The 12,085-nt window shown below is 42.4% G+C and overlaps 1 protein-coding gene across 1 annotated transcript in view; it reads left to right on the top strand.

Annotated features, from left to right (window-relative positions):
• Positions 1–707: 707 nt before the first annotated feature.
• The window catches only part of PLB1 (phospholipase B1), an 89,524-nt gene continuing 78,146 nt past the window's right edge, over positions 708–12,085 (top strand). Inside the window, exon 1 of the mRNA XM_052806643.1 lies at positions 708–826. Within this exon, the coding sequence (XP_052662603.1) occupies positions 708–826 (119 nt within the window). The remainder of the gene's footprint in view (positions 827–12,085) is intronic.

Below are 12,085 nucleotides of genomic sequence, written 5' to 3'. Positions count from 1 at the left end.
AAGGTATTTATTTAGTTGCCTGATTTCCATGCAAATCTTTGAGAATTAGGTACTTCAGATGTAAGCATCAATGAACTTACCCAGAGACTCACAGGAAGAGAGCATACGTTTTCTGGTCCCTACTCTAAAATGCCATCACTCTCTATCAGAGGCAGACAGACTGCTTCCCTTTGCTATCTGCCTTCCTGCCAGCGCTGCTGTCTCAAGGCTGTGGTAGCACTGGCAGGCTCTCCCAAGACTGTGGCTGTAAACAGGGCTCTCCAGAAATGAGTGTTATCTCCTGATCTGATAACTGAGGGTTCAGCTGAAGATGAGACCATGGGAAGTAGCTGGTCCCCACCTTCTTGCTGCTTATAGACTCAAACAAATCATCATGCTACAGAAAAGTCAGTAAAGAGTCTTTAGCAGAGGATCTTTGAATGGTGACTTCTGCTGTTCTCTGGGTCTTCAGACCCTTCAGCTGGCTTGCCGTCATCATCAGGCTTCAGCTGGCATACAGAAAGGCAATGACTAGCAGGAGGATCCCCCCTTCCTTCCCACAGCCCTGGGGTTCCTGTCCCTGTGGAGCAGGGGGTATTTCAGCCTATGGCATGATCTGCAGCTCACCTATATCAAAGGCCTGGAAACTGCTAGAAAAGGCAGTGAGAAGTAGTTACAGCTCTTGCTGTGAGTGTACACCATGTTTTTGTGACAGGCGATGGGTCACGATGGATCTGTGCCAGCTGTACAACCTGCAAAGGCAGGCTGGGGTACCAACAGCCTCCCGGCAGCGCCAAGCATGGCCTGTGGAGACAGACTTTGTGCTTTACTTTGGTGCCAGCCTCAGGTCAGTGGCTAAAGGGCTTCTGCCCTTGCCAAGCAATCAATCTGTGTGGAATGTTGTGCTCTCCTGCAGGCACAAGGAAGAAATTTTATGTTTCATTCACTTATTAACATTGGATCTGAGGTTTCATTGTAATATTGCTGCCTTCAGCTACTGCTGGGTGTTTGCAGGAGGCTGCTGCTTCATAGCTCATCCAAAACATGGTTATGTTCAGTGGTGACCTTGTTTATTTACTTATTTATCGTCACAGCTCAGGTCTCTATAGCAGCTCTGTCAATCCCAAATATCCAAGTGAAGAGTCCGGTGCTTCAGTCATGTGCTGAGCTTAGAAAAATTTACTTTAAAGATGTGTATTTGAGGCTTTGCGTTTGCATTTGGTTTTGCAGATATTTCTTTTTGAAAGCCATTTAAGAAACAATTTAGATCCTCCTCGTCTGCAACTCCAGAAGCTTGGGGTTTTTTTAGGGAGGGCGCAAGTATTACAAGGCCTTTTGCCCACTTTCAGTAACCTGACCATACACAGAGCAGTGCTTTCCAACTCCTGCCCGAAATGGCTAAATTAACGTTCCGTTTCTTCTTTTTCTTTGAGTATTTGCATTCTCTCCAGCAGGTGGTAGCAGCCTCCTTTAAGCTCTGCAGCTCTCCTGCCTGCTGCTGCAGAATTGCTGCCCTGTGATTCATATCCCTGGCTGCTCTTGGCCTCACTTCATCTCCTCACCCTCCGATGCATGCCTGAACTCTCCTGTGGAGGAAGATCTGCTGTTTAAGTCCAGAGTATGCACTAAATTTGCCAGCAACGTGAAGTGCAGCAACAGGAGGCGATAGCACAACATAATGAGGAAACATGAAATGTCTCACTGCTGTGCATGATTTACTCCTAACGGTTTCACAGCACTATCATGTTCTACCCATTATGGATGCAGGTCTTGTAGATGGACCAATTCAAGGGTATGCTTCCTAAATATAAAATTCAAGATCTAAGGCCTTGTCTAGGCAGTAGGATTAGCTGAAGCCCTGACAAGTCACAGACAGGCTGTATCTTCAAATAAAATGGAGAATCAGTCTGCTGTGTATTTCCACAACAAGTCCTCTGCTATGACAGTGTAATATGATAGTTTTGTGGGTGCCATTACATTATCCTGTGGTATATGGCCTCTGCTTCTTAACAGCTGAGCAAGCTACTTCCCTAACTTAGTAAAAGGTTGTGCTTATGGTGACAAACCTCTTGGGTTTAATTATAAGTGGTTAAGTGCTAGGGTTTTTTGTGTCTGTTTAGGGTTGTTTTTTTTTTTTTCTTTTAATGTGCAGCTGTAGATTCGTTATTTGTATTTTAAAACACTGGTCCTATAGGTGAGGACCTAGATAGGTTGTCAGAGTTTCTGGTTTTCCGTATTCTGTATAAGAGGAATGCAGGGAAGAGCTCTGTTTAAGTGAGAAGATAAGGAAAAACTTAAAAATCCCTCAGCTTTCCCAGCTATAGCTCCCATACCAGGTACGAGAGGTGAAGCTCTAGGTATATTATAAGCCACCTAAAAATGTAGCAATGGGCCAAGAAGTTTGGCTAATATGTTTTAGTGCATATGTTTGAGTATCTGTTTGGGTGTTGCTTACCTCAAAGCTGTAACTGGGACCTGGCTTTTGTTTTTGTGGTGTTTTGCATTGTTGGGCCTAGACATGTGAAACAGGTCCTTTGAGAACATAACCAAGGCACAAAACTTCTACTCTTCACCACCAACTCCCACACAAAGCTCTTCTGGGCTAGTTGTATTATGAGCCTTCTCCATCCAGGGCAGGTGACAAGAAGACTCATACAATTCAGGCAAGGTTAGCTACAAGGTCCAGCTAGCTCCTTGTCCCACCTGAGCAGCAGCAGGCACTTTAGGGAAGGTGTTCTGTGTTGATCATTAGGTAATTAGTTACATGGCTTCAGTTCCCTAGGGTATTCCTAAATACCATCAGCTCATGGTCTGGAGCTCTCCATGCCTTCTGTAGCTGCATCTAGCTTTGCCCTTGCAGTAATGCAAAAGCTTTAATTTGTCTCTGACACTTACATCTAAAATTCTCTCTTCTCCCTTTTGCAGACTTCTTTGATCTTTGCTGTCACTTGATATTTGCTATTCAATCCAGGAGCTATTTTGATGCTTGAGTGGTGGGAAGGAGCACTTACAGAAGATTTACAAGACTTGCAGTTAACGCTGTTTCTCTTCTGGAGCATGTCACAGTGTCTAAAGGCTAAACTCTTACTCTGGGAGCTGTGGTTTATGGCAAATGTATGAATTAATGCTATCTTCCTTTCCATGTTTTGCTTGGTGTCTGTCTTCCTCAGAAGACACTTTCTGGGATTTTAAACACTTCAGCTCATTAAGAAGTCTGTTTCTCAGACTTGTTGATAATGAGAGCTTTCTGTTGAGGAGTGAAGCAGCCACAAACCCTTGTATATAATGACAAAATCCACCAAAGGTAACTCTCATCCACGCTGAGGCTGTGCAATGCCACCTTGACTGACAGGTGATAATGGCCCTGATCAGCCTCACCTGGGACCTCCCACATCCTGCCCATGTGCTTGGGAGCTCCATTTCAGCTCAGCCCAGGTAGGGGAGCTGCTGGCTGGTGTGGTGCCCTGACAGTGACTAAGGTTATAAGTTTTCATTACCTTACTGGTTAAAAGAGCCTGGGTGTCTAACTGTGTTTCAGGTTGTGAGATGCCTAAGTGGAATGAGCTCATCCCTCTTAGACTTGAACATGCTGTTGTGTCTGATGTGAGTAGCCCCTTGCATTGGTGAGGTCTATGGTACATTTGTGCTAGGATGAGGTTGGAGACTCGGTGTGGAGGGAACGCTTTCCCCTGTCTGTGCAGATTCCTCCTTGCATGTCACTCTGAACAATAGCTGTTCATGTTCCTAATTAATATTACATTCCCATTTTTTGAAAAGTGAAGTGGGCATAAAATCTACCTCCAACATGTTCCTTCGAAGAATGTAAAATTTCAGTCATGAAAAAACAGAAAGCCAAAATAAGCAGCTCTTTGGAGGATGGGTTATGCTGCCTGAGACAGGTATGTCAGTGGCTTATTTAAGCATTTAAAGCTATTTACTTAAGCAGCCTGCCATTATTCGTGTAGGAGCTCTATCTGGGTGTCAATGGGCTTGGAAGAAACCAGAGGGCACTCTGGTGTTTTGTGCAAGGACAGCACACTGCTCTTTGAGGTTTGATGCTGACACTGTAATTGAGATATAGCAGAGTCTTGCTGGGGAACATAGTATTGCAGTCTAACTGGCATTTCTGTATGCTCTTTGAATCTGCAGAAGTGACCAGGCTACTGTGATAGTCGTAGCAAGGGTTTTGGAGACCTGGACAGAATGAGGGCAGAGTTACTGATCCTGCTTGTCCACCAGTGCTCTGTCTTAGCAAACACAGGTGAAGCATACCCCAGTGAAGGAAAATTTGCCAGAAGGAGAACTGCCTGCATCCCATGGGCTGAAGCTGTAGAGGAGGTCTTTAACATGCCTGCTCCCAGGACTGGTGGTACTCAAGGGTTTGTGTTACTTCCCTCAGCACCTCTTTGCTTCTTCTCTCACTATCAAGGAACTTTATGGTCTCAGGTAACACAGGAGAGGTGACACATCCCTTACATTGTCTCACTTTAGGACAGGGTTTCATGCACAAGGCAGAGCTGTGCTGCCCTACACCACAGGTCGCTGCTGCTCTGAGCGGAGGCTTGCTTGGATCACGACCATCCCATGCTCTTCTATGCTGTGTCTGATGTTCTTCACAACCCCTGGCAGCCAGTCAAACATAGGTTTTTGGAGTTTCAGTGAGTCAAATCAGCTTGTGGAAGGAGCTGGTGGTTCTGGAGCTAGTGGAAGAGAGCCAGGCACAGCATGAGGCTGGTTGAAGGCAAGGAAGGAGCAGAGGCAGGGGAGGAGACAAGAGGAAGAGGACAACCTTCTGCTTTGGGTCGATGTGGGCTGTTACATAGGGCTCGGTTGCCCTTGCTGCCTCAGGAACAGATTCCTTCCCTGCCTGTTAGAGACAGGCTAATCCTCATATTTGCTGAGAGTCCACCTAAAAAGTGGCCAGCTGTCTCTGAACAAGTAAGAGAAAAGCTGTGCCGCTTCTGTACTCCTTTGACCCTTGGGTGGGGCAATTTATAAACTGGGGTTGCACGTGTCTTTGAAATAAGTTACCATTGTCGCTTTGCTTTCCAAAGGTAAAGAGGCTAATAAATTTTATGGCTGCTGAGTTATCAACTTGTTAAAATATAAAGGAAGAAAAAGAAGAGATTTTCTTTCTTCACAGCCTTAATGTCTAACAGACAGTGCTCCAGGATTATCAATTCATAGAGGCACTTATCATGAAGCTATTGTTAGGCCTGTTCCTTTGGTTGCTCTCCTCAGAAGGTAAGTTTTGAAAGGCCCTCGAAAATTTGAGTTATACAGTATTTAGGAACCTATATTTTTAGTTGTTGCAAGGTGGGTGTATAGCAGGAGTCTTCAAAGCAGGATGAAGAAAATCTGTGAGTAAAACTGTGATTTTGCATGTAATTTGGGGTATGTTTGATCATCTTTGATAAAGATACTTGCATTGGTTTGCAGTGTTCTGGGGATGGACTGCATCTTAGGCAGGCACTAAGGCTTTCTGATGAGAAAAACATCATCAAATAATTAGACTAACAGTGAGATCTGTCCCAAAATGGTGCAGGAATTCAAGCAAGGGACAGAGGCTTTCTCTGAATTCATATCTATGATCATCTTCTTTTCAGTGATAGAAGATTGTGTGAATGGGTTAGGCAGCATCCTGGCACTCAGGGCATCGTTGTTCAGATTTCTGCAAATTTCAGGGTAGGGGTGAGACTTTGTTCCCTATACTGGGTCTGTGAAGTCCACGTTTGGTGCCAGATGCTAGTTTTTTAGGTGCTCTAGGACTAAAAATGCTGTATATGTTTCGGCCTTTTTGGCTCTGTGCTTCAGCTCTCTGCCTGTAAGAAAGTAATGATAAATAGTAATAGTGCTTTACCTTAACAGTAGGCTGTGAGGATAAGTATATTCAGGTGTTTATAAGGTGCTCTGATAAATAACTAACTGTTAGGAGGTTTTGGTTGCTAAAAACAGAAGAAATGATCACACTTGAGCTTTTTAATTTAGGGAAAAAGATGCATGGTGACTGCAGTTCCTGTGAAAATGCGATTCGGGAAAAAATGTTGATTGGTAGCAGCCTGTAAGAATTATTAGCTGAAACAGGTTAACTATGAGAGCAAGGGAGGAAGGAGTAGACTCTTTCTCCCAAATTTGGGGAAAATTGTCAGAAAAATACTTTACTTTTTTTTTTGTGTGTGTGATGTTGAGAAAATTAAAAATACAAACTAGAATAATTAAATGATAGAGTGAGGGAGTAACTATAGTATTGGGAGCAGAAGGAGTTAAAAAAAATCATCCTATGGAAAGCATAAATCCAAAGCAAACTAAGAAAACTAAAGAGGTTAAAATTTAATCAGCCAAGCCAAAAATGAATCCAAGGGAAACAATGAATCATTGTTGAAGGAATAAAAACTAATAAATCCTTTTTCAAATACATCTGAAACAGGGGGTCTGTAGGGCTGACTGATGTATACAAGAAAGCTGAAGCCCAACAGAAAAAGTAAATTAATTTATTTTAATATGGTGTGCTCTGCACAGGAGCTTAAAAAAGGCCTTGCCGTCAGAACCTTTCAGCACAGGGGACAAGCAGGGGAATGGTCAAATCCTTGAACAAATTGATAACAAATAGTAAAAGAACTGCCAGAATTAGATGATATCCACCCAAGAGAGTGAGCCAAGCAGAAATACTAACATGCCCATTGTATTAACTGTGGTGCAAACTATTTCTTGTATTAGTATTGGTGTCAGGAATGGAAGATGGCAAATGTGAAACCAGTTTTTCTAATGGGATCCATTTTAGGAGGATCTGGGGAATGGCAGTGGTAGTTGTACAAAAGCAGTGAGGTTGTCTTCTGCACTAGCCAAATTGGTGAGAGCAGCCTAAAGAACAGAGTGAACTGACTCAGGGTAAACATGATATAACAGGGGAACTTCCCTGTGGAATTGATGAAGAAAATCCATGACAATGGGCACATGCCCATGGATTGATTATTCAGCTGGGGTATATTTGGATTTCCATGAATCTTTTAAGCAAGAATTCCAAAGGAAGCTAACTGTCATGGTACAAGGGCGAAGGCACCTTTGTGGGCCCCTGGTTAAAAGCTGGGGACTGAAGAATCAGATTGCAAACTTTCAAACTGTGAGAAGAGGGGAGAGTGAACCTGCAGAGGCTCATATTGATCTGCATTGGGATGTGGGCTCTCCACGTATTCAGAAGTGATCTGGTTAATGGGGCATGCTAGCTTGCTGATGCAAAACTATTCAGGATGCTCAGAATTAAAACTTAGAAGTAATATATATGGGGAAAAACTAGCTATGTGTGCACTATGGTGAACCGCTTGGCCACAGGACAGCTGTCTGAAGATATCAGCTCAGTGTTAGCAACAGTCAAGAGAGACAAACAATTTCAGGAGTCAGGGAGAGAACAGCATAGAAAACACATTTCTGCTGCTGTGTATAGGTCCACAGTTCACCCACATCTTGACAGTTGTCTAGACTTTTCATCTCAGAAAAGATGTGGAAAAACCTAGGAGTAGTATAAAGGGGAAGAGTGCTCAGACTTCTGAAACAACTTCTACATGAGATCAAATAGACTGACTCTTCAGCTTGGAAGAAGGATGGATAGGTACATGATGAAGACATACAGACATATGCAAAAAAGTAAATTTTGTGGAAACATGGGAATAACTATTCTTTACAAGAACAACAAAGAAACAGATCAAGTTATTAATGAGTGAGAAAGTACTTTTTTTTCAACATGTAATTAAATGATGAAGCACCTTTGCCACAGGACTTGTGGGGGAAGCCAAAAGTGTGAAAGAATTAGAAGAACAAATAGGCAAATTCATGGGAGAAAGGTCTCGGGGAGTTCTTCAACATTAAGTAATTGCTTGCTCAGGGAGACCAATAGCACAGATAGTTGGGAGGATAGAGCATGGAAGTATAACTGTATTTTCCTTATTCTTTCCCTAAGCATCTGCATTTGGATGTTGTCAGAGGCAGAATCCCAGATCAGATGGACCTTCAGTCTAACACAGTACAGATGTTCTTAAATCTTTGAAATATCAAGAGGTCATTCCCTCCCCCCTGACACCCCAATCCTGGAAACTAGGATTGGACCCTCTTTCTCCCTCAATGTAAGCTGCGGATCTGTTCTCAAATATAGTTGAAATTAGTGTTAAAATTCTCAAATATACTGAGTTTCTGCAACAGATTTGCATGATGTAAATGAGTCCCTCATTGCATGTGCCTCCAGTATCTCAAACAACAGAGCTGGGGTTCTGGTTGTTGTCCCGAGTAAAGCATCATCTGAAAACATGGATTGAACAAGGACAAATGTAAATAAAATGTCACACAGCAGCCAGGCAGCAACTGTCTCAACTTTCTACCAAGTATAGTAAAATAATACAAATTTGCAAATAGCTCATGGTTGAAACCCAAATGGGAAAAAAACCCCAAATGTATGGAAGTTGCTGACAGTTATTGAAGATGGTCACGTAGTGTGGCTCATGAGACAGGCTGAGGTGGCAATGGGGAGCAGTAGTGGGTTTCTGCCACTGTGCTGACCTCTGTGTGCACTGGTGCCCATGTCCACTGGGGCTGCCCAGAGCCCCCTGCTCGTGCTGGGCATGTCACCTCCTTGCAGCATGAGCACTGCCAGCTGCCCTACACCCAAGCATATCTCAACTGCTGGGCTGAGCTGGCTCTGCATTTACTCTCTCTGATGTCAAAAGAAATGTGTACAAGCAGATGTACGCAGCAGGACTAAATGTTCCAGAAGTAGCTTCTGGATGTTAAAGGACAATTATTCAAAGTACAGCAAGACTTGTTATGAGACTTGCCGGATGCTGATGGCTTCAATGTGGAAAGCAGGGACAGCTGTGAGCATGCTTTGAAGTTCAGCTGAGGATCCAGACCCAGACTTCATGGGTACCTTTGTGGAGATTTTAGGATAAACCAAAATCTATGTGTATAAATCGAAGCGTATACTCAAGGAAAGAGAATAATGTTTACTGAAATAGCTACAGGCCTGACTTCTGGCACCACAGGCTATTTCATCTGTCAACACTCTCTACTAAGAGAAAAAGTTGCAGCTGTTTCTGTATCATTAGGGCAAACTCACAACAGTGTGATGTTGCTCTCTGTGGAAGATATAATGTGAATTGCTCCTTTCTAAGGAATTCCACCTTGTACGTGTTCAAATTACTCTAAATTTGGACAGAATAAGACTACAGTGATATATGAAATGTGCCAAAGAGGAAAATGGGTAGAAAAGGCCTGTGGAGGATGAGGTTGGTTGAGGAGATCCACAAGCGGTCCATCACCTGTGTGTGTGGCTTAATTGTATTCCACTAATTTCAACAGATCTGACCTGCTTATAATAACTAAAAGCTTATTCTAGTATAGCAAAAACTAAGAAAATACATTTGGTTGTTGGGATGAGCCTCACCTTTGGAAAGCAGAGCAGAGGAGAAAGGTTGCTTCTCTCAGGAGTCTGTGTTTTTAGGTATATTATAATCTTCTGAAGTGTTTTTCTAAGGTAAAAAGATAGCATAATTCATTCTTTTAATGTTTTTAAGGTAATGCAGATCATCTGGAAGAACAGGGGAAACTAAAGGTAAAGTATGAGTACAGCTTTATCTTTTTTTTCCTTTTTTCAATACCTATCATCACCTCTCTGGCTGTTGCTTCCTCTGAGGCAGGCAGAAGAAGAAAAAATACAGCTTGGTATGCTAAACTGTTTGATTCTGCAAAGAATAAATGCAAAGCAAATGACTCAGCAGTGTGATATTGCGGCTGCAAGACTACAGTACCTAATCAGGAAATAAAGGTTTCTCTGAGCTACGTTTGTTATTAAGTTGCATATCCTCTACGTAGATTGATTGTCGTTAGCACTCGTTCCTAGATGCTCTGTCGCTCTTTTAGAAACAGAAGATTAAACTCTTCCTTGCACTATAATGGTGCAAAGCATGTGCACCATTAAAGTTCTCCAACTGGAGACTATGGGGTGCATGGGGACTGTGGTGGCCCTTGTTGCAATACAGATTTCACCTTTACGTAGTAGTGATGGTCAGCTAGCCAAACGTGGTCACAGTGATGAAGGAAGCCCTAGCCAAGTTGCCTTTTGGGGGGGGAGGGGTTGTCTTTCATCTCTTTAAAGTTGTTGGGCAATACCTACAGTCAGAATGTAGGAGGGCATTAAATAATGTTCCTAGTAATACTGAGCTGTCTCTCATGCTGAGTGAATAACATCATTCACATCCTTGCCCCAAATGCAACTCTTTTTTCCCCCTCTTTAGTGCTTTGTGTGATCACCTGGGAATTTTGCCAGTTGCCAAGGACCTGGAATTGGTTCGCTCTGCCTTTCCTGTTGCATATTGGAGATGTAGCTTTTTGTTGCATCTGTTGGGTGCCCCTTGGCATGTGAAGATGTGTGCAGTAGCTGTCCTTATGACCTTTTCCAGATTAAGCACTCGCTATTTGCAGCAGTGGATGTAACAGGTTGTGTTCAGCACATTTCTTTGTTTGCTTAGGCCCAGTTCTGTGGCAATCAGTAAGAAAATTGAGCAAAAAGTGTCAAGTTTTGAAGAGTAGGTTGGAAAATGCAGCTGTCCAGATCTGTGTTCCCTTGTGTTTCTAGCAGAGGTGTAATTGTTCTTTAAAATTGCTGTTACATGAGTAAGAGCTTGGTACTGTGTAAGAATGGAGCTCATAGGACTCCTCTTTCCACAAATTTCCTTGTTAGATCAAAGCAACCAATCATATTTATTTATGTCAAAGGCTCTAAGAAGCTTCCAGTTTTCATGTGAGCAGGCGATATTACCTGAGACCCCTTCATCTTCAGGTTTGTGTTTTATATTATCCTTGTAGAAGCTTTCCTTTCCAAAATTATTTGAGAACGGGCTGGGGAAGAAATCAGCTGTTTGAGGGGATGCATATACTTCCACTGAAGTGGAAGTAGGCTCTACAAACTCCTTAGTTTTTTGTTCTATTTGTAATTACTTTTCTACCTTAGTTTATTCAGTTGCTAATTGAGGATGCCACTATCACTTAAATCATTCACAGTAGTATTTTGTGATCTCTTCTTGCTTGATGGTTGATGATTTCAGTGCATCTAAGCACCCAAAGTATTTACTGAACACTTGAGTAAAATTTCTCATCCTCTCTGATTTAAAACTGCCAATCGGAAGGATCAGTATAGACTTGTTACATATTAATTGATTTTGTTATATTTTAGTATACTGGTGAATGTAATTTTCTTTCAAGGTTACTACTCTCTTTTAACCTGAAGTCTTTCACTTTTCTGCAGTTCATGCTCTGAGACCAGCTGACATTAAAACAGTCACTGCAATAGGAAGTTTGCAAAGAGTAAGTACAAGCAGGAAATGTGCTGAGCATGACCCATTTCCTCCACCGTGATGATGAAGTGAGCTGATGATGTAGTTTGAGGTCCCAGTTAGGGCGTTCAGGAATTGAATCTTTCCACAAGCATCAAAGGCTTCTGGTGAAAAATGACTGGAAATACATGCTGTTCAGTGTTCCAGTATACCCTGAGTCTAAAAACAGCCAGCTAACTTCATGCAGGAGGAAATGTGATCACAGTGCTCTTGCACAGAACCGTGATATTTGATTAGAGTGCTTGGGTTTTCCTAACAATAAGCATAGTTGATCGAATAACTGGAAGAAGAAGCGGGAAAATTCAAAGTGGAAAGAAGTACAATTTTGGTGATCACCATTAGAACAAATTATTGAGAAATGCAGTAGATTTTCCATGCTGTTGAAGTGTTTCCTGTAGAGACTGGTTTCCTGTCTAGAAGGCAGAAGCTCTAGAAGAATCACAAAGATATAATTCTGATGTATAAATCACTAGGTAAAGTTCTCCTGCCTGTTCTAATACAGTCAGATTTGGATGATCTTTACTTAATAGTTGGAAGTGAATACCTGAAATAGATTTGACGCCCAGTTAAAAGCATTTAATGACAATTCTCAAGCTTTGAGGAAGTGTAGAAATGCATGTTGGGCAAAAATTGATAGCCATTACAGGGTCTACAGCTGCGAAGAAATGGGGGAGATTCTCCCTTATCATGAAACAACTTTCAAATTTGAGGTGGTATTCATCAAGACG

This window comes from Harpia harpyja, chromosome 13, assembly GCF_026419915.1.
Source record: "Harpia harpyja isolate bHarHar1 chromosome 13, bHarHar1 primary haplotype, whole genome shotgun sequence".
NCBI lineage: Eukaryota > Metazoa > Chordata > Aves > Accipitriformes > Accipitridae > Harpia > Harpia harpyja.
The sequence above is the reverse complement of the archived record's forward strand: the minus strand, read 5'-3'. Positions and strand labels throughout refer to the sequence as shown.